The 22,775-nt window shown below is 44.1% G+C and overlaps 2 protein-coding genes across 31 annotated transcripts in view; both read right to left on the bottom strand.

Moving 5' to 3' along the window:
• The window catches only part of HP1BP3 (heterochromatin protein 1 binding protein 3), a 39,257-nt gene extending 36,374 nt beyond the window's left edge, over nt 1-2,883 (bottom strand). For 5 of the 12 annotated variants that reach the window (XR_009496851.1, XM_025000581.2, XM_005203100.4 and 2 more), the window contains exon 1: nt 2,752-2,883. The gene's annotated coding sequence lies outside the window, so the exon portion shown is untranslated. 12 annotated transcript variants of the gene reach the window in all.
• Nucleotides 2,884-20,377: 17,494 nt separating this feature from the next.
• The window catches only part of EIF4G3 (eukaryotic translation initiation factor 4 gamma 3), a 354,574-nt gene continuing 352,176 nt past the window's right edge, over nt 20,378-22,775 (bottom strand). For all 19 annotated transcript variants that reach the window (XM_024982993.2, XM_015460874.3, XM_059880202.1 and 16 more), the window contains one exon: nt 20,378-21,325. In XM_024982993.2, coding sequence (XP_024838761.2) covers nt 21,144-21,325 — 182 coding nt within the window. In that variant the 3' untranslated portion in view covers nt 20,378-21,143. The remainder of the gene's footprint in view (nt 21,326-22,775) is intronic.

Raw genomic sequence — 22,775 nt, 5'->3', positions numbered from 1 at the left:
TGTTCAACATGTGTAAAAAACACTTAAAAAATAAAAATTTAAAACAATATAAACATTAAGAAATGTTTGCCTCAGCTCTGAATTTCCTTAATAAAGGTCATGTAGCTTAAGGCTCTCTTTATAATAGGTTGGTTAATGACTTATTTCCTCAGTTCATGGTTCATCACAGAGCTGACAAAACTATCTGGATGGTTAACTTAAAACTACCTTAACAAGTACCTATTAACTGTTGATGCTGCGCTTCTGAATGATCAGACTTTTAGACTGCCGCACTTGTTCCCTGACAGAGATCTTATCTGGCTGGTTCACTGCCCTATACTTCCTGCCCAAGAAACATACTAGGCTCCAAACAGGTGCTCTACAAATATTTGTTAAAGTGAAAGAATGAACGAAACTTGAGTAAGTTTTTCATTTGGGTTCTTATGTGACAAACCAATCTCAGTTTACCTGTGGTGTGTGTGGACTTCCTGTGGTCATGAATCTGTTTTTGTTTTTTAAGTATAATGTCAGATGAACAATACAAAGATCTGCTTTTTTCAAGGGAAGTGCTAAGCTGTTTAAATACAGGCAATAAAGAAAAGGTTGTAAAAGTAGAAAGTCTATAATTTCAGAGTTTTAATTTACTTTCTCTACCTTAAGTGCAAGCACTAGAAAAATAAGCAGGAGTTCAACAATGTATTTCAGTTTTCTGATATCCTTGAAAACATGCATTTTAGGGAAAGTACTATTATTTCATATTTTACCATAAAATGTCTGCCAATACCTTACGTATTATAATGTCATTAGCCTTGCACTGATTACACTAAATTGTTCCCAATCTAAAGTCTTTCACTATATTCAGACTTACGGAGTAATGTCACAAAACGTATGCCTACAATTTGCTGGAAACTTTTTTCCCCACTTTTGTATTTCAAATAAATCAGTATTACTTAATTAGTATTTGTCTCGGACACAGATGCTCTGGACACTACAGGTACCTCCTCCTAAGATAAGGACGATCTAACTGGCTGAAGAGTGAGCGTTTTCATCTATACACGAAGAGTTCAGGACGCTTCCTCCCAACATATCGCCCTCAATCTTCCAATTCGACAAGGCCAAAATTACCCTCTAAAAATGTTACTTCTACTCTGAAACACGCTGCACTAAATTTTCTGAAAAGAGCAATGAATTTAAAACTTCGTTAACAGCTTCACGCCTATACCAGACTAAACAAATCTTCCAAACTAGCCATGTCTAGCGTCACTCTAAGACAAGTCAGCTTGTCCGTGAAGCCCCAGGGGAATTCCCAGCTGCACTTCGAACCAGACTGTCACTTTTTAATGTAACGTAAGGTCAGGAAGCATAAGCGCAGAAAGAAAAGGTACACATGGAAAGAGGGGTCAAGTTCACCTTGGCCGTTCTCTGTGCGGGGGGACTGTCCCTCAAAGAGGTGTTTCAATCATAGTGTTAGTCGCTCTGTCGTGGCGGACTCTTTGCGACCCCATGGACTGCAGCCCACCAGGCTCCACTGCCCATGAGATTTTCCAGACAAGGATACTGGAGTGGGTTGCCATTTCCTTCTCCAGGCGATCGAACCCAGGGATCGAACCCGGGTCTCCTGCACTGAAGGCAGATTCTTTACCAACTGAGCTACAAGGGAAGCCCTGTTTCGATCATAGACAAGCGGTCAATAATTAAAAAAACAAAAAACCCTTTGATCTGGGGCTCTCACTTCACCCCTCCTACCTCCAGCTCTTTACAAATGCCCCTACTCACAGGCTTGACTATATTAACTAAATCCACCTCGTCTACAGAGCAGTGAGTCACAAGCTCGACGAAAGCCATGGGAACGGGGGTAAAAACGAAAGCTGAGTCCCGGGTGGCGGCGGCGGCAGCAGCAGCAGCAGCAGCGGCGGCGGCGGCGGCTTTTCAGGGGCGCGAACAGCTGACTCCGCGCCGGGCCCGAAAACCCGGGCGGAAAGACCAGCAGACAAAGGCGGGGAGCGCCGAGCACAAGGCGGGGGGTGGGGGAGAGGAGAGCGGAGCCGGGATGAAGGCGGCGAGGCAAAGGGCGGCGGGCTCAGCGCGAGCTCCGGCTCCGGAAGGCCGACGCCGCGACCCGGGCAGCGCCCGCCCGCCCGCGCGCGCGCCACGCAGGAGGCGGCGGACCGCGAGCACCAGCCCCCCGCGCACTCACCGCTGGGAGCTCCGTAATGGCGGCAGCGGCGGCGAGGGCGGGGACCCCGGGAGGGTGGTGGGGGGGGCGGGTCCGCCACAGCCAGTCACCGCCGCCGGCATCTTTCGAACCGGCTCCGAAAACCTCTGAGGGAGTGGGGTGAGGGGGGAGGGCGGGGGCCCGCCGCGCGCCTCGGGAGCATGCGCGAGCCCTTAGCCAATCAGAGCCGGGCGGGAGGACGCCGGCGCAGGCGCGCTGCGAGGCAAGGCCCGCGATCAGGGAAGCGCTCCCTCACCTCCCCCCCGGTCCAAACAAAACAAGGGCGGGAGCGCGCGCGCGCCACAAGGCCCCGGAGGCGGCTTCCACCAGAAGGGCAGGGGGCTCGGTTCACAGCGGGGGGAGGGGAAGAGGGGGCGGAGCGGCCGGGGCAGGCAGACAAAAAAAAATAAAAGGCGCCACCTCCGGGGACGCCAGCGCCCCGCCCCCCTCCTCTCAGGGAGCGGCGTCGGCGCCCCGGGCGAGCGGTCTCTCCGCCCGCCTTCGGGGTCCAGCGGGCCTGCGCCCGCTGCCCGCCCGCCCGTTCCGTCCCGCGTTACCTCTGCGCTCCCCCCTTCCTGGCGCCCGCGTGCTGCGAGGCTTCTCGGCTCCGCTCCCGCTGCCGCTCGCCGCCTCCGCCACCGCTGTCCTCCAGGCCCAGCCGCCGAGCTCTGCCGCCCCGCCCCCCTGCTCGCGGCCCCGCGCGCGCGCCCATCCCTCACGCCGGCCCCGCCCCCTCCCCTGCGCGCGCCGGCGGCCGCGCCCCCAACAGCCCGCGGGCGCGGAGGGAGCGCGCGAGACTCGCCTCCCCTTGGTCGGGCACGCGGGGGCGCGAGAAGGCGGGCGGGGCCGGCGCGGGGGACGCCGGGGCGGCGCTGAGTGTCCCCGCGCCTGCCGCCGGCGCCTCTCGGGTGGCTCCAGTCGTCTTGGCTGTGGCTTCGGTGTCCTCGGGTTCCGTCCCTGAGTTTCCACTTCGGCTCCCCGTCTGCCTTTGGAGGGGGTTGGCCTTTCCCGCTCCCGAGTTGAGCACAAGAACGACCCCCTTCTTTGAAGACGACAAAATGATTAGAAACCCAGAGAGCGGAGAGTGTGCAGTTACCTCACGTTCGTTCCTATGAAGTCTCCTCACAGGACGCAGGAACGCCTCAGGAAAAGAACTGTAGAAGTTGCTTTTCTAGTCAATGAAGGGGTCTTCCCGGGCTCCCTCATCCACATATGCAGGGAGTGTCCTCAAGAAGGAAACGTCGGGATTGGAAAGGGAATTCCCTTCGAATTGTCATCTTTACGTTAGTTACCAGCATGTTTAGGCTATGTACGTTACTGCTGAAAAACGTTATAACTTTTTCAAAGTCGATTTTGGGAAAATTCGATGTATCTAAACTAGGTGTTTTGTCGGGGGTAGAGGGGGCTTGGTTCCTGAATACACGGAGAAATAGTAAACTACAATAGCCTCGAGGCTCAGAACAGTGTGAGAAGCAGTCGAATGCGGGTACCTGTCCTAAAGATTTTATTATCAAACCATTTTAAGCACTTCATAAGCCAGTCCTCAGGCTCTGGCGTTGCCATGAGCACTTTAACTGTCTCACCAGCTTTCCCACTCCATCCGTCCCAAAGTCAGCTATATAAAAATGTCACCACAACCACAAATTCCTTACAAGGTGAGTGTTACCATTAATGTCCCAATGGCATTACCAATGCCCCGGCATCCTGGTGTCCCATTAAACGTGTTCACAAGGAGTTGGGTTCATCTCATCACCGTTTCTATCTTTTGTCTCCTTTAAAAAGACTCTTCTATTTTTATGTATTTGCTTAAAACATACTTTTTCCCGAAAATGTCCTTTCCCCCATCTCAGACAAGGAGCTGACACAGATAAGAGCAAACTAGATTCCACCTTTACACAGATTTTTTGCTTCACACACACACAACTTACTCTGTTCTTTAGAACAGAGGCAATTCTTCGTGTGCACAGAGGTATTTGCACACACGCCACCCCCACCCCCCAGCTAGGCACTAAAGCTACCATTTCCTTAAGTCTGAATGTGTTTTTTCACTTAAAAAAAGGACTTGAAGTTTTTATTGGACACGTATATTGCTTGAGGCATTTTACCTCTGCTAAATGTAACATCTGGTCGGTTTTGATTTTTATGCTTAGCCGCATCTGAGTTAAGATTCCATGGGGGTATGGTTTTATAGTTTATCTCATTTGGTTTTCTTTAAGCTATACTAGTAAAAACATCATTCATTTTTTTTTGTTGAGAACAGAGTTACATGATGATTTTTGTACCCTTTACTTAAGCTGTTAGGCTGTCTGACATTCTGCACTGGAGGGAACATAAACTTTGGCAAGTTGAAGAGCAGCTCTGTTCTCATGGAGTGAGTGTGTGGAGGTTATGATCAGAGCATCAGTTAGACCCTCTTGCAAGAAGAGACCTCTCACACTGAAATCAAAATCCCTGAAGTTAGCACCATTCATTCCTTTTAAGCTTCACTCTCTTCTAAAATATTTAAAATGTTAATATCAAGGAGAGCTAACATATAGGCCTCAAACTGATAATTGAGAATTCATTGTTTTAACCTCTGAACTTGAAATATAAAGCTTTCCATTGCATAGTCAGGGCTCAGAAGTGTAAGAACTCTGCGTAGAGGAGGAGCTCCTAGGAGAAAGAAAAGGAGTAATTGTGCTGTTTTCTGTGATGACTTCACACTTCCCAGGGCCATCAAGGTTAGAGGAATGACTCAGGAGTCCCAGAATCATGAGGAAATGTAGGATTTTGTGAACTAGAAAAGCCCCAAAATGCAATTGCAGCATCTCTGCTGCTGCTAAGTCGCTTCAGTCGTGTCCGACTCTGTGCGACCCCATAGATGGCAGCCCACCAGGCTCCCCCGTCCCTGGGATTCTCCAGGCAAGAACACTGGAGTGGGTTGCCATTTCCTGCTCCAATGCGTGAAAGTGAAAAGTGAAAGTCAAGTTGGTCGTGTCTGACTCTTCGCGACTCCATGGACTGCAGCCCACCAGGCTCCTCCGCCCATGGGATTCTCCAGGCGAGAGTACTGGAGTGGGGTGCCATTGCCTTCTCCGGCAGCATCTCTAGTTTTTGACAAAAACATCCATTTTTTCAGACGCCAAGTCCCTGTTGAAACTTTAGCAAGTTTTGCAGACTTCATGGCCTGTTGTCAACGCAATAGATTTTTTTTTTTTTTTTGCTATTCTTCACTAAGTGATACTTAAGTCTGTTAGGCTAAAAGGTTGTGTTTTGTATAGAAAAACAAAATAATGTGACTTTGGAGATTTAGGCATAAGGATAGAAGTTGAAGCAATTTCAGGTTCCAGGAATATTCCAGACCAGAGCTATGACACTGCCTCATGAGGTTGAGCGTGAAGGATACATCCACCATTTTACTCACATTCTACTGTGTGTTAAAACAGACGTTTGAAGAATAATTCTTGATTGTCTGGTGGGAAGAGATGTTTCTGTTCCTAGCAAGTCTGTCTTTATTTTCCCCACAAATCAAGGCCAATTCTGTAATTTCACACAGAAGTAACCAAAAGCCTGGCTGGAGATTGGTTCCTTAAGAAGGTACGGTTCTAGTAGGACTTGGGGTCACTTGACTTTTCTGGTTTCCAGCCAGGAAGACTGGAAATGACTCTCAAATTTGGTTGCAGCTTGAAAAGGGATGGCAAAAGAACAATTTATACTATTAGGCCAAAAAAAACACACAAAAAACCATGGAGGCTGATAAAACATTTAATATCACTTCACCACTGCTACGCCTTTAATGGTTTTTCTCTTTTATTATTTATTTCCTGAGGCCAAGTTTAGAGAGTTTAGGCCAAGTTTACTTATCCCTGGTTTAGAGATAAGTAACAACCCTGGATGTGAGTCTGAATGAACTCCAGGAGCTGGTGATGGACAGGGAGGGCTTGTGTGCTGCGATTCATGGGGTCACAAAGAGTCGGACACGACTGAGCGACTGAACTGAACAACCGTGGATCCTCCTCTGCCAGTGCTGCACTTTATTCTACTCCTGGTGACAATAATTTTAACTCTATTCATCCTAGTAGTCATCAAAATGAAACACTTCTTTCTAAACTTTGAAAAATTCTGAGTCTAAAATATGTCTGATCCCAATTGTTTTGGATAAAGGATCATATATCAGAATATACAAACCAAATAAAACTTTACAAAATAACATTTACCCTCATAAGTTCTCCCCCCATATGTGTGTGTGTGTGTGTATAATATATATATTTACAATGCTGGATGAAATCCATTAATTTTGCCATTCACAGTTTGAGAGCCTCTGTCCCAGATGTCATTAGCCCTCTGGTGTTAAATTGGAGTCAATGTTTCTAGCTCCTTGAAGAGATCTGAAAAGTGTTAATGCCAAGAGTTTACTATCATTTTGAGGAGGGTAAGTTTTAAAAGCTGTCCTTTAAAGTTTGAAGTGGCTGATATATTGGCTAAAGTTACAATTCAGTCTTCAAAGTAACAAAAACTCTTGGGAATGTCATTACAGGTGGCTAATCAAGGTCCTTAAGGCACTTGGTCCTGCATCTCTTAGGGAAAGAAACAGGATTTGCTTTCAAGTCCGGCTCATGTCAGTTTTTGGGAACTGTATGTGTTGAACCATCCTTCCCCCTCTTTTAAACACCAGAAGCAAGAAAACCACATTTTAGACATTATAAGGACAGTCTTGATTTGCCAAACTTAACTAAAAATCAAAATATATCCAGTGTTGACAGTTAATACGAAGCAAATTTGCCAACAGTACTGTTTTCTCCCTCTACAACTACTTTGTGACTCTTAAGGGCAAATCTTACTTGCAGGAAGATGAGGGGAACCAGGCCTGTGACGGTGGCAGGAGATTAAGTGACAGATCAGCGACAACCAGGGTTGTGGACTTTCGTGGTTTACCGGCCGCGAGGAGGTTGAGTTAGTGTGAGGCAGGACCTTCAGTGTTTAAACCAGGCTAGTCCCACCCAGCAAAATGAGTTCGTCACCATAACACATCTTTCCTTCATGGTTATGGGGAAGTTTGAGCGAGTTTCTTTAAAGAGAAAGATTTCCCCTCCAATAAAAACCCAGTAATTTAAAGGAAGACACGAATAAAAATTTGTGATTGGAGACAAAAGATATTTTTAAAAGAATCATTAAATTGGACCTGTTTGTTAAAAAACAAAATAAAACTGGAGTCCCAAAAAAATGGTGACAGAAAGGATCTTTCCCTGTTATAAAACAAAGTGAAACTGCCAGTGGTGAGAAAATGAAGTTTTTTCAAAAAGGGAAAATACCGTAAAACACTGGCTTTGAATATTCCAGAAATACTTGCAGCAAGGTTGTCAAAGTTTCAGCCCGAAGTTTGGAAAGAGCAGCATGTCAAGATTGAGACTCAGATTGTTAGTTCAACTTTTAAAATTTAAATTTTGATTTATCAGTGATGTCTTTGTTCTTCCCAACAGAAAAAACATTTTGACCAAAAAGGCATAAATTTCAAATGTTCAAATTTGAAATTTTTGTGTCTCTGCTTTACACTCTACTTGAATGAGTCTATGATAATTTTTAAAATCCTGAGATTTAGTCTAACCAGCTAGCATAGCTGTCTCTTTATCCAAAGTAGTTAGCATCTCCAACATTAGGAACAAGGGCAGAGCTGTATATGACATCATACGCATTTTTTCCAGAATGTATTTTTAAGTACTTGGTATTTTTAGTAGTTTGTTATGGTTTTATAGCAAAAACTAGTTATTTTTTCTTTCTGTCATAGATAGGGCAATGTGTAACTTGCAAAGGATACCATTAATTTATGGCCCCAAAAGATGTTTTACCTTTTTTTCAATGCCTTTCTTATTGAATCCTCAGAAAAGTGGAAAGTAAAAGCTGCTAAATCTCCTATTTGTTATCTGTCAAAAGAGAAGCCTGAGACTTCAGGGCATCCTAGGGAAAACACAACAATTAAAAAAAAAATTTGAACTACACAACAGTAGAGAAACACGGATGGGCAAACCATGATCTACAGTTAAGGACTGTAGTGCAATTTTGTATGTGGCTATGACTAGGGTTCGCTTCTGTCGTGTCCGACTCTGTGCGACCCCATGGACTGCAGCCTACCAGGCTCCTCCGTCCATGGGACTTTCCAGGCAAGAGTACTGGAGTGGGTTGCCATTGCCTTCTCCTTATGACTAGGGTTGTAGAATGTGATAGAAAGAGAACTTTGGACACAGGGAGGACAGGCCCCAGATGATCCAGGAAGAATGCTGGGGGCTTTATCTTTCCTTTAATTAATCCTCAAAACAACCTTACTGAGGTGGATGGTGTTTACAGATGAGGAAACAACCCAGGCAGGGTTGCATTAAAGACTCTATATTTTTCCAATTCCAATACTCCAATGAATATCCACTATACCATTTTCCCAAGTGTAGAATAAAGACTTCTGGTGGTGATAGAGAATATATTTGGGAAATCACTGCCTTCCAAAAAAACCCGGTTTGTGAGTCTCAGCGCTGACGCTTGCTAGGTACAAAACTTCTGTGGCATTTAGATCCCTACTGTTGAAAGCAAGCAGTACCAACTTACATATGTACCAGAGGGCTAGTGCAAAGACTGAATTAGATGACACCAAGTCATGCAGATGTAGAAAGGGCTTAGTATTTTTGTATTACAGACGAGAAAGCAAAGCCTAAATGTTTTCATGACATTGTACAGGAGACCGTGATCAAGACCATCCCCAAGAAAAAGAAATGCAAAAGGGCAAAATGCTTGTCTGAGGAGGTCTTAAAATAGCTGAGAAAAGAAGAGAAGATAAAAGCAAGGGAGAAAAGGAAAGATACACCCATTTGAATGCAGAGTTCCAAATAATAGCAGGGAGAGATAAGAAAGCCTTCCTCAGTGATCAAGGCAAAGAAATAGAGGAGAACAATAGAATGGGAAAGACTAGAGATCTCTTCAAGAAAATTAGAGATACCAAGGGAACATTTCATGCAAAGATGGGCTCTATTTCTAGGACAGAATTGGTATGGACTTAACAGAAGAAAAAGATATTAAGAATAGGTGGCAAGAACACATAGAACTGTACAAAAAAGATCTTCACGACCCAGATAATCACAATGGTGTGATCACTCACCTAGAGCCAGACAGCCTGGAATGGGAAGTCAAGTGGGCCTTAAGAAGCATCACTGTCAGTCTTATGGACTCTGTGGGAGAGGGAGAGGGTGGGAAGATTTGGGAGAATAGCAGTGAAACATGTATAATATCATGTATGAAATGAGTCGCCAGTCCAGGTTCGATGCACGGTACTGGATGCTTGGGGCTGGTGCACTGGGACGACCCAGAGAGAGGGTATGGGGAGGGAGGAGGGAGGAGGGTTCAGGATAGGGAACACAGGTATACCTGTGGCAGATTCATTTCAATATTTGGCAAAACTAATACAATATTGTAAAGTTTAAAAATAAAATAAAATTAAAAAAAAAAAAAAAAAAAAAGCATCACTATGAACAAAGCTAGTGTAGGTGATGGAATTCCAGTTGAACTATTTCAAATCCTGAAAGATAATGCTGTGAAAGTGCTGCACTCGATGCCAGCAAATTTGGAAAACTCAGCAGTGGCCCCAGGACTGGAAAAGGTCAGTTTTCATTCCAATCCCAAAGAATGTTCAAACTACCACACAATTGCACTCATCTCACATGCCAGCAAAGTAATGCTCAAAATTCTCCAAGCCAGGCTTCAACAGTACATGAACCGTGAACTTCCAGATGTTCAAGCTGGATGTATAAAAGGCAGAGGAACCAGAGATCAAATTGCCAACATCCGTTGGATCATCCAAAAAGCTAAAGAGTTCCAGAAAAACATCTGGTTTATTGACTACACCAAAGCCTTTGACTGTGTGGATCACAACAAACTGTGGAAAACTAGACCACCTTATCTACCTCCTGAGAAATCTGAATGCAGGTTAAGAAGCAACAGTTAGAACTGGACATGGAACAACAGACTGGTTCCAAATTGGGAAAGGAGTACGTCAAGGCTGTATATTGTCACCCTGCTTATTTAACTTATATGCAGAGTACATCATGAGAAACGCTGGGCTGGAAGAAGCAGAAGCCGGAATCAAGATTGCTGGGAGAAATATCAATAACCTCAGATATGCAGATGACACCACCCTTATGGCAGAAAGCGAAGAACTAAAGAGCCTCTTGATGAAAGTGAAAGAGGAGAGTGAAAAAGCTCGCTTAAAGCTCAACATTCAGAAAACTTAAGATCATGGCATGTGGTCCCATCACTTCATGGCAAATAGATGGGGAAACAATGGAAACAGTGACAGACTTTATTTCTGAGGGGCTCCAAAATCACTGCAGATGGTGATTTCAGCCATGAAATTAAAAGACGCTTACTCCTTGGAAGGAAAGTTATGATCAACCTAGACACCATATTAAAAAGCAGAGACATTACTTTGCCAACAAAGGTCCGTCTAGTCAAAGGTATGGTTTTTCCAGTAGTCATGTATGGATGTGAGGGTTGGACTGTGAAGAAAGCTGAGTGCCGAAGAATTGATGCTTTTGAACTGTGGTGTTGGAGAAGATTCTTGAGAGTCCCTTGGACTGCAAGGAGATCCAACCAGTCCATCCTAAAGGATTCAGTCCTGAATATTCATTGGAAGGACTGATGCTGAAGTTGAAACGCCAATAACTTGGCCACCTGATGCGAAGAACTGACTCACTGGAAAAGACCCTGATGCTTGGCAATTTGAGGGCAGGAGAAGGGGATGACAGAGGATGAGACGGTTGGATGGTATCACTGACTCGATGGACATGAGTTTGAGCAAGCTCCAGGAGTTGGTGATGGACAGGGAAGCCTGGTGTGCTGCAGTCCCTGGGGTTGCAAAGAGTCAGACACGACTAAGCGAATGAACTGAACTGAAATGTTTTACAAATAGCAGTTATTTTTAATTAGCTTTTGGTGAAGAGCTTTGTAAACTGGCAGGGATACAAAGTGTTCCTTAGGCGGTAGTTCTCAAACTTCAGTGTGCCTGAGAGCTTGTTAAACGTTTCTTGGGCTCCTTCCATTCCTTCAGATTCTGATTTAGTAGGTTAGGGTCTGTGTATGGGCATTTCTGACGTGCTCACAGTTGATACTGATTCTGCCAGTCTAAGGTCCATACTTTCAATGACCTTAATCTTAGATATGGGCTTCCCTGGTGGCTCAGCAGCAAAGAATCTGCCTGCAATGCAGGAGACCTGGGTTTGATCCCTGGGTCAGGAAGATCCTTTGGAGGGGGGCCCACTCTAAGTACTCCTGCCTGTAAAATCTAATGGACAGAGGAGCCTGGTGGGCTACAGTCCATAGAGTCACACAGAGTCAGACACGACTGAAGTGCCTGAACAATGGCAGCAGCAGCAACCTTAAACTGCTTTCCAAAGAGCCAGAAGCTAGTCCAGTCCGCCGTGTTGCTAAATTTTGGGGCTGTGGATCATTAAATGATGAAAAACTACTGCCATTCTTAAGTGAGAACTTATTTTTAAAAAAAGAAAGCAAGCACACGCACAAACCAGTGATGGTAGGTCTCCAGCAAATGCTACTGAATTGATAGTATAAGGCAATTTTCAAAAAGTACTTTTCATCCTTTAGTCCAGAAAGTGTTTGTCTGGATTAATTTGTCATAGGTCATGTTCAAATTCTACTTTTGCGTGTGAGAATGAACTCTCACCATCCCTGGCACTCTTGCTTCATTTTTCAAATACACCCTGCATCTCCTTTGCACTCATGATTTTGTCTACTTGAACCCATCCCATAACGGTTTAATTCTTTAGACTTCTCAGTTTAAAATTCTCTTCCTAAAGGAAGCATACCCCAAGCCCCTGGTTTATACAGGGCGCCCATTACCTGCTTCCATAGCTCTGTATTTTCAAAACATGTGCCATTTGTGATGCCACACTTGTGTGTCCAACCAACACCTTGCAGTTGAAAAATATGTTTTAAAAACTTGAAAATATAAGTTGTTCTCTAAACTATTTGGCAGATCAGGTTATTTTCACTATTCCACAGTGATCTCATATTAGAGTCACCTAGGTAACTTAAAAACAAAACGATGCCAAGGTTTCATCTCCAGAAATTCAGAAACAACTGCCCTGAGGTTGAGTCCCAAGATTTGTACTTTTGAAAACTCCCAGGTGAATCTACCATGCAGCAGTGCTGAGCCACAGCACTCGACGTTCTAGGAAGCAGTTAGATAGGAGTGCTGGTGGAGGTTTGCCAAAGATGGTTTCCTAGGACCTGGTCAGAAGACATATTATCAGTAAGAGGTAAATGTAACAGAAGAGTCAGAAAGGAAATCACTGCTAGAACAAGTTCAAGTGTTGGATAGTCATTTGTTTAGAAAATTTCAGAAAATCTTGATAGTCTTATTGTTGTTCAGTCATGTCCAACCCCATGGACCACAGCCCGCTAGGCTTCCCTGTTCTTCACCATCTCCTGGAGCTTGCTCAAATTCATGTCCATTGAGTCGGTGATGCCATCCAACCATCTCGTCTTCTGTCGTTCCCTTCTCCCTTGCCCTCAATCTTTCCCCGCATCAGGGTCTTTTCCAGTGAGCTGGCTCTTCACATCAGGTGGCCAAAGTACTGGAGCTTCAGTGTGAGCATCAGTCCTTGCAGTGAATATTCAGGGTTGATCTCCTGGTTTGATCTTGCAGTCCAAGGGATTCAAGAGTCTTCTCTGGCATCACAGTTTGAAAGCATCAATTCTTCGGTGCTCAGCCTTCTTTATGGTCCAACTCTCACATCCATACATGACTCTTACTTCTTCAAAAAGTTTAGTAATATCGTATTTCACCAAGACTTAATGCATTGTTAAGCTTGGGAAACAGTATTGAAAGTGATTCTGGATGTGCTCAGATGGTTGGCATGAGTAAACACTTTTTTTTTGGTTGTGCTGGGTCTTCGCTGCTGCTCAGAGGCTCTTTGGCGAGAGGGGCTACCCTTCGTCGCAGTGCACGGGCTTCTCACTGCAGTGGCTCCTCTTGTTGCAGAGCACAGGCTCCAGGCAGAGGGCTCCAGTAACCGTGGCGCACGGGCTTTAGTTGCTCCATGGCATACGGAGTCTTCCCAGACCAGGGATCGAACCCATGTCCCCTGCATCAGCAGGCGGGCTCTTATCCTCCGTACCACACCAGGGAAGTCTGAGAGTAAACTCTTTTTAGTGAGGACAGTGGGGGCCCATACAAGTGAGAATGGACAAATTGCCAGTGAACAGCAGTGTTAGCATTAGAACACAAATATCCCAACGCCAGTCAACATCTCTTGTCTACTATGGCTTACAACTTCTTTCTGTACAACCTCTTGCTACCCACCCAGCTAACATTTCCTTTTTTTTTTTTTTTTTCCCAGTTGACTCCTCTGATAGCCTAATTTGTTTAACCCTTTCATGTTTACTGGATAAATCTAAGACTTTACATTTACCTCAAAGTACTGCTTTGGCTGCATCTCATCAAGTTTCAGTATGCAGTACTTTCACTGTCAGTTAACTTCTGGTTACTTAGTTCCCATTATTATTATTTAACTGAGTTAGTCATCTAGGCAACATTTTAACACTGTTCTGTATGGTACACTTCAATAGACTTTCTGAATATTGCTAGCTAAGGGAAAGTTAAATCATCATCACAGGGAGAGAGGGAATATTTTCAGTCCTTTCTTCCTGCTATGTACAATGAGCAAAAACATAATTATAGTATCTATAGGATGGAGTCTTCTGAGTACCAGAAAAAATGAGGCAGTATTTTAAAAAAGCCATAGGGTTCCTGTGAAACTAGAAAGATCTCACCTTCAGTAAAAAGAGTTTAAAGTGCCAGCAAAACAAGAAGCAGAGACACACCAGTAGTAATGAGCTCACCCAACGCCCAGATCTTGGTTTCTAAATACCATTCCCTTAAAAGAAACCAAGGCTCCTAGAAGGAATGGCTGATTCTATAGGAAGCGGTTTCTTGAACTGTCACAAAGTGCTCTAAAATGCACTTACTGCAGATGAAGAAACGTCAAAGAAACATGAATCAACCTAAAAGTGCTCCCAAGGCCAAAGCTGGAACAACCTATGTGACCAAATAATGTGGTTTTGGATTATAACTCAAAATATAAAATAAATATACATGAATCTGAATTGATAGTTAGTGACTAGCTTCCAAACAGACCAGAGTAAGAAAAGGGGAAAAGAAACCTAACTTTGGAGTGGAGACCTGGCAAACACCACCATAACCACATAGTTAGGGTGAAACATCACCAGTGATGTCATGGAAGCATCACATACCCCCTGTTACGATATGAGAAGGGCACTTCACTTACAAAGTCTTTTTATCCCAAACTCATTACCTTAGTCTAATCATGTGGTGCTGGAGAAGACTCTTGAGAGTCCCTTGGACTGCAAGGAGATCCAACCAGTCCATCCTAAAGGAAATCAACCCTGAATATTCATTGGAAGGACTGATGCTGAAACTGAAACTCCAATACTTTGGCCACCTGATGAGAAGAGCTGACTCACTGGAAAAGACCCTGATGCTGGGAAAGATTGAGGGCAGGAGGAGAAGGGGGCGACAGAGGATGAGATGGTTGGATGGCATCACCGACTCAACAGACATGAGTGTGAGGAAACTCAGGGAGATAGTGATGGACAGGGAAGCCTGGCGTGCTACAATTCTTGGGGTTGCAAAGAGTTGGATACAACTTATTGACTGAACAACAATCAGGAGAAAAACACCAGACAAACCCAACTGAGGAACATTCTACAAAATACCTGAGCAGTGACGTCAAGGTCATGACATACAAGGAAAGATTAAAAAACTATCAGAGGTCAGAGGACACCGAGAATACATGATGACTAAACACGATGTGGTATCCTGGATTGCATCCAGGAGAAAAAGGACAAAAAGGGCCATTTCGTTCAGTCGCTCAGTCGTGTCCGACTCTTCCCGACCCCATGAATCGCAGCACGCCAGGCCTCCCTGTCCATCACCAACTCCCGGAGTTCACTCAAACTCACATCTATCGAGTCAGTGATGCCATCCAGCCATCTCATCCTCTGTCGTCCTCTTCTCCTCCTGCCCCCAATCCCTCCCAGCATCAGAGTCTTTTCCAATGAGTCAACTCTTTGCATGAGGTGGCCAAAGTACTCGAGTTTCAGCTTTAGTATCATTCCTTCCAAAGAAATCCCAGGGCTGATCTCCTTCAGAATGGCCTGGTTGGATCTCCTTGCAGTCCAAGGGACTCTCAAGAGTCTTCTCCAACACCACAGTTCAAAAGCATCAGTTCTTCGGTGCTCAGCTTTCTTCACAGTCCAACTCTCACATCCATACATGACCACTGGAAAAACCAGAGCCTTGACTAGATGAACCTTTGTTGGCAAAGTGATGTCTCTGCTTTTGAATATGCTATCTAGGTTGGTCATAACTTTCCTTCCAAGGAGTAAGCGTCTTTTAATTTCACTGCAATCACCATCTGCAGTGATTTTGGCAGTAGTGAAACCCAAGGTCTAGAGTTTAGTCCACAGCAAAGTACCAATGCTGGCTTCTTAGTTCTGATAAAGGTCCACTGGTAATGTAAGTGAAAGTCATTCAGTCGTGTTCAACTCTTTGTGAGCAAATGGATTGTACAGTTCATGGAATTCTCCAGGCCAGAGAATACTGGAGTGGGTAGCTGTTCCCTTCTCTAGATCTTCCCAAACCAGGGATCGAACCCAGGTCTCAAGCATTGCAGGTGGATTCTTTACCCGCTGAGCCACAAGGGAAGCCCCTGCTAATGGAAGACATTAATGATAACAGGGAATTAGATGAAAGGTACATGGGAATCTACTAGATTTGAAACTCTTCTATAAGCCTAAATTTATTTCAAATAATATATTCATTTAAAAAAAAAAAACTTGGCACGTGGTTTCTTTGACATAGGACTTCAGGATTTGGTAACACACAATGATGTCTTTTTGGGCATGGGGTGGGTGGTAATCCTAACACTAACAGGTAATCACTTTCCCTCTGAGGGATACCTGTGGCATCTGCAGCTAGTGAGCACATACTGGATCTCTCCCTAAACTGCTAGAGGATGTTGAGACTTATGGAGCTCAAGTGTATTGAATAGGAAAGGTAATCATCTACAAGACTAATAAATTGGGACTAGTGAGTAGAAAAGTTAAAGTGAAGTCATTCAGTCATGTCCGACTCTTTGCAACCCCATGGACTGTCTCCTACCAGGCTCCTCCATCCACAGGATTTTCCAGGCCAAGAGTACTGGAGTGGGTTGCATTTCTTTCTCCAGGGGATCTTCCCAACCCAGGGATCAAACCCAGGTCTCCCGCATTGCAGACACTTAACCGTCTGAGGCACGAGGGAAGTTCTAGTGAGTAGGAGGGGCTCCATTTCAAGGCGTTTTTTACTCCTTAATGAGTAATTTTACTCTCATGACAAGTAAGTAGCCTCAAGCTGTTCAGGAAATCAATCACCGTGTCCAAATGTGCCTCATTGGAGAGGACAAATAAAACCTGAAATGTCAGGGTATGCTGTAGTAGCCTCTAATTCATGCGGGAATTCCAACCCTAAGGACAAATGACTCAGGTAGCACTGAATGAGAGATGTAAAGGACCAGAGCCCAGTTGCCCATGCTAGGATGCCTGGTAGGCTGCAGTCTATGGGGTCGCTAAGAGTCAGGCACGACTAAGCGACTTCACTTTCACTTTTCACTTTCATGCATTGGAGAAGGAAATGGCAACCCACTCCAGTGTTCTTGTCTGCAGAATCCCAGGCAAAGAGGGGCCTAGAGGGCTGCCGTTTATGGGGTCGCACAGAGTTGGACACGACTGAAGCAACTTAGCAGCACATCAAACTGTCAGGTTCCTGATGTTGCAAACACTTGTGAGGTTTGATCATCTGCTAAAATGCTGGATTGAAGGTCAAAACACACAGCAATACGATGTATGATTTCATCCATGTGAATCCACAGAAAGAGTAAGTGGCTCCCAGGGGCTGAGGAGAGTAGAGAATGAGGAGAGACGACTCAAGGATTACAGGTTCCTTTTTGGCTTGAGGAAAATATTCTGAAATCAGAGTAGTGATGGCTGCACAGTGGTGAACACAGTAAATTTCGGGTGGCTTTAGAAAGTCGTTCACTTTCGGCTACACCGGGTCTTTGTCCCCGATTGGGGTTCTAGTTAGGTTGAGCGGCGGCCTTCTTTCACTGTGGGGCACGGGCTTCTCATTGCAGTGGCTTCTCTTGCTGCAGAGCGCAGGCTCTAGGCTGCACGGGCTTCAGGACTTGTGGCTCCCAAGCCCTAGAGCACAGGTTCAGGGCTTGTGGCCCACAGGCCGAGCTGCCCTGTGGCACGCGGAACCTTCCCGGACCAGGGTCTGAACCCATTTCCCGTGCACTGGCAGGCGGATTCTTTGTCACTGGACCAACAGGGAAGTCCTGGGTGTATTTTATAGTCTGTGAACTATCTCTCAGTTAGAAAAAAAAGGAACGCAAAAATGCTCCTCTCTTCAAAATGCGGAATGAAGGAGTGCATAAAGGCCAATAGCATGGTGAAAATTGAAACACTGGATCCCTTTTTTTTTTTAAAGAATAAAACTTAGGGAGTTCTCTGGCAGTCTAATGGTTAGGATTCTGCACGCTCACTCTATGCCAGGGTTCAGTCCCTGGTCGGGGGACTGAGCGCTGCAAACTGCACGGCACAGCCAAAAAGAAAATTAAAAAAAAAAAAAAAAAAGAACAAAACGTAAGTAATGAAACCACAGAATTACATCCACTAACCTAAGACTATTTTTTCTAGCTTAGAATCCTTTTGACTGGAATGGAGCCACTTGAAAGAAAAAATGTCAAAAAACCCATGATGATAATTTGTTTGAAGAGCGTTTCTAGAACAGATACAACTATCTTTGGGCTAATAATTGTAAATAACCTACAGTGTATTTTGAAATGTTAAGAAAAGACAAAAACCAAATCAAAGATCTGCCAGCATAACAAAGGCAGACACTTCTTAGTGGGTCAGTATGCTGATGTAACATGTAAAATTCTAGCTTTCATTTTCCATAAAAAATGTGAGTTTCCATGAGAGTAAAGACTGTCTTATTCAGTTATACTTCTTGCACTTAGAACAGAGTAGATGCTCAGTAAATATTTACTGAATGAAACAAGTTCATGATGCAGCTATGAACTGGCTTGTTGGTTTTCGCAAGAACTAAAATGAGTTTATTTTGAAAACTGGCATCATGTTCTTTTGCTAGAAAGGGAAAAAAACTCATTTAAACTTAATGAAACACTGTAAGTTAGCTGGTTTGAATACAGGCATAGCACACCTTCAGTGAGCTTAATGGACCTCGTCCCAAAGTGAAGGAGCTTTAAAGCGGAAGCTGCAGGCGACTCAGCGCTGCCATGTCATCTATCACGTTAAACCAAACACCGCCAAACCTCCCTTTCAAGTAAGAAAACTGCAGAGAAAGGAAGAGTCATGACGGTGTTTCTGCACTTCAGCTGGTTCAACTGTGGATCAGTTATCCCACTCTGCTCATATTTTGCCATTAGTAACCTTGCTAACCCATCTAACATTCTGTATATAAAGCAACAAGTTACCCAGAAGTTACTTTGGAGTCTTCTCATCACAGTTCATGTTACAGATGAGACTGCAGACACTTATTTCTGTTATTGTACTACAGATGTTTATATAGCTGAAGCTTTTTTCAACCCTTGAATTATTTTCTCCCTGATATTCTTCTCTTTCCTCCAATCCTGACACTTGTCCGCATCTGAAGTACTGATGAACAGGTTATCACTGCTACCCGAAGTTCCTTCCTGGCTAGACCCCTGCAAACAACAGCCCCTGATTTCCAGAAGGCAGTCCCCACCTTGCTTCCCCAGCCCCACCCCCACGCCCTGTGAGTGCTGCCAACACCTAGAACTACATCACAGTCAGGAGATTTCTGGCTCAGAATCCTCTGCACTTTGGTTCTGGCAGCTGTTAAAACTCAAAATAACATAGAATCGAGTTGCTTCTTCCAATGGAGGGCTCCCAGGCAGAGCCTGTGGTCAGACCCTGAACGAGCTTTTCAGGCTCCGTCTCTTATGACAGCGGCTGTCACCTGCCTGTCACAGGACTTTCAGGACTTGGTTCTTGGAGAACAGCCTTCGGCCACTTCACAGGGGGCTCTGGGGGCTCACGGAGGGGGATCCTGTGTTGTGTTCAACTACATCCTGAGAGAGAGAGCTTTTTACTGCTATGGAACATGTTGTTCTTGTGCATTACATGTCTCGCCAAGTCTCTTAACGTGAGCATTTCTTCAGAGATGGAAGCCAGAAGAACTCTGGTTATTCAGACACAAAATACAAGGCTGCGTATTTGGGAGCAGCTGGCTTTCTTCATAAATACATTTGTAGGGTGATGGCCTACAAACAATTGAAATGGAAAGCCACTTGTAGAGACAACAACTTCATCAAAGGGGAAAAAAAACGACACACACACACAAAACAAAGCACAGCACAGCACTCCAATACCTGTCAGAGAAACAAAGGCCCAAACCACAGTCCACTTTATACTCACCAGAATGGCTTGCATGAATCTGAAGTTGGGGTAAATGTGATTTTCACACGTGGTATTGGTTTGGTTTTAAACCACATGCTCACTTATTTTAAGAAGCGTAATGTAACTTTGGTTTCTTTAAAGGACATCTTTGGGTTTCTTAAGCACTGGAGGCAGTGATGATTTTAAAAGTCACTGGTATTGGTGGTTTCAAACGGAAGTGCTGTCCCTAACCCAAATGCATGCAGTGGGACACTCGGGGACTTAAAGTAGTGCTGCTGGGTCTGTTTCTACCAAGGATGTATTTTTGGTTGGTGTTGGAAAGAAGCATCCCTTGGGCTTCAGAGAAGCTCCCCTACCCAAGCATGAGTGTCCCCCTTTGCCCACAAAGTAGCTTGCCTTTTCCAAATGCAGACACATAGACACACACACTCTCCCCCGCCAAGCCCTCAGAAGCGATCCGGATTAGACAACACGTAGCCAGACGGCACCTCCCAGAGATGGGCGCACACGCAGCAGCTGTCAAAAGGAGAAGTCACTTTACTTTCTTTTAAACTTGCAATGTTTGCCTTTATTTTGTTCTTTATATTTTGAAAGTGAAAAGAAATAGTACTGAGTCAATTTCTTTTTGTTTTGTTTTTTTTTAAATATTTGTTCTATGTATTTACAAGCCTTAAAGTTGCTCTAAAGATTTCAAAAGTATTAAGAGTACTTTTCCCAGGGTAGCACTTTTTTTTTTTGAACAATTCTTGGAGTTCTCTGGTCCACAGCATTTCTTTCTGTTCCAAGGTTATGTATGTTTTGATTACTATTGTGATTTTTTTATTTTCTGAAGCAAGCTGAGAGGCAGGCAGAAAGATCTGATGCCAAAAAAAAAAAAATCTTTCTTACCTTGTTCACCCCAAACCTTCTCAAATCTGGACTAAATACTATGCTTTAAAACAAACGTGAGGTGCATCTGAAGGGGAGGGAAATTTATTTCTCTGCTTTTCTATTATACAAGTTGTTTACAGAAACTGCAAATTAAAAAATTACACTGGCATTTGCAGTCCTTAAAATAAATTAAAAGTTCTCAACTTTTTTTTTTGTTTTTTTTTTTTGCTAAACAGATGTGTTTTTTTTTAAAGTATGAGTCCTCATTTAAAAAGAAAAGATTAAAACAGAAAATATTTTCTATAAATAATACATGTATTTTGGTTTTAGTGCTCCCGCCCTCAGGTTTGAAGTTTACTTTTTTTCCAGTACCTTTTTCCTCCATGATCACCTTTTTTTTTCTCTTTCCCCTTTCCCACTCGTGCACACGTGGGGGTTTCTGCGAGAATTGGCCTTGCTGCACTGTGATTGGCGAAGACGTGAAACTTTTTAAAAAAATACTTAAATTGTTTCTTTTCTTTCGTTTTGTGTATTTGAAGTTTTAGTTATCCTCAGACTCCTCTTCTGCTTCCCGCAGCCATGTGAAGAACGCCGTGACAGACTTCAGGGCCACACCCTTCCCATTCTGCTCTGCCGGGTCCTTGCTGCTCTCCCACTTGTAGAAGGCATCCTCAGAGATCACCTCCTCGTCATACAGGCAATCAAAAAACATCCGTAGCAAATCTGCAAGGAGGCGAAAGGAAACCATTGGTTTGGGGGCACTGTGGCTGTGAGGAGGCCACATTCCCATCCAGTGCAGGGAAGGAATTCCTGTGCAGAACGCCCCGTCAAGGCCAGGGCACCCGTGAGACTTCATCACACCCCCTCCTGACAGCCTAAGAGAAAAGCCACTTGTCTAAAGAATGCGAAAGGAGTCAGGCAGTCGGAACTAGTTCTTATTCCTATTATTTTATTCAACTTGAACTGTTTTCTGATATTACTGAGCTGTTTGATGTTACACAGTTTTCAACCTAAACACTTAAAAGTATAAGAATAATTCTTTAAACTTTCCTTTTGATACATTTTCTTTGAGATTTTACAATAAAACCGTCTAATTTTTACAAATTTTGGGAGGAAAAGGCAGAATGGACTTTCTCCCCTCTAATGTCGCTGTCAAAACGAAGAGAGTAATAATTCATATGAAAAACATGAGTAGAAACTATCTTGTCTGGATTTTATCCAGTGAAATGACAGCCATTATTCTCAGTGCCCAGATGATCCGGGCAATTTTAGTCCTCTGTTTTACAGTCATCATGGAAACTTAGCTTATATTATTGTTTTAAAAAGGACAGATTTATAGACAAAATATCTCTTCAGTTACACTCCAAGGACTGTTCCAATCCCTCCCTTTATATCCCAAAGGGACTTAACAACACTAGCCAAGAAGAAAAACTTTGCAGAAGTCACAACCTAAGGAAATGCCAAAGAATTACTTCAGTGCTATCTTTGAAATAGCCATATACTTACTGTCCACTTTCAGAAGTTTCAACTGAATTTTCAAGATTTAATATGATTCAATTAATTTACCAGATCACTAACACTTGGGTGTTCGGGTTACCTTATTTGTCTGGTTAGCCAGAATTAACTATAACTCTTAACCGAAAATTAGTCTAAAATGCCTTCATGTCTTTGCTGGCTATCTGAGGACTCTGACAAGGATCACCCTCTTTCATTATTAAGGCCTGGGTCCAAGAAGGTGAAAAGCTGTACCACACGGACGCTAAGGCTGCCTGCCCTGGACCCGCACTGCGCAACAGGGCAGCCGCTGACCATAGGGGTTGCTGACACTTAACATTCTAGGCTCAGTTCCTTAGTCACAGTAGCCACACTTAGGTGCTTGACTGACACGAGTGGTTCATGGCTGTCATGCGCTGCCTGACAGATACATTTCCATCCTGGCAGAGATTCTTATAAGACAGACGTGCCGGAGAATGAGGATTCAATCTCCTCAGATAATATGAATAATATAAACCAGTCTTCTTGTCATTTTCTCATCAAAGTCAACCACTTAAAAACATTCATGTTTATCAAAGTTACAGGCTGAGTTTTGTCACTCAGGATGCTGCTATTGCCCACTGTTTAAAGTCCATCAAACCGTCTCTCGAGTGTTGCCCTGGATAAGCCTCACCCTTCA

Source organism: Bos taurus, chromosome 2 (genome assembly GCF_002263795.3).
Source record: "Bos taurus isolate L1 Dominette 01449 registration number 42190680 breed Hereford chromosome 2, ARS-UCD2.0, whole genome shotgun sequence".
NCBI lineage: Eukaryota > Metazoa > Chordata > Mammalia > Artiodactyla > Bovidae > Bos > Bos taurus.
The sequence above is the reverse complement of the archived record's forward strand: the minus strand, read 5'-3'. Positions and strand labels throughout refer to the sequence as shown.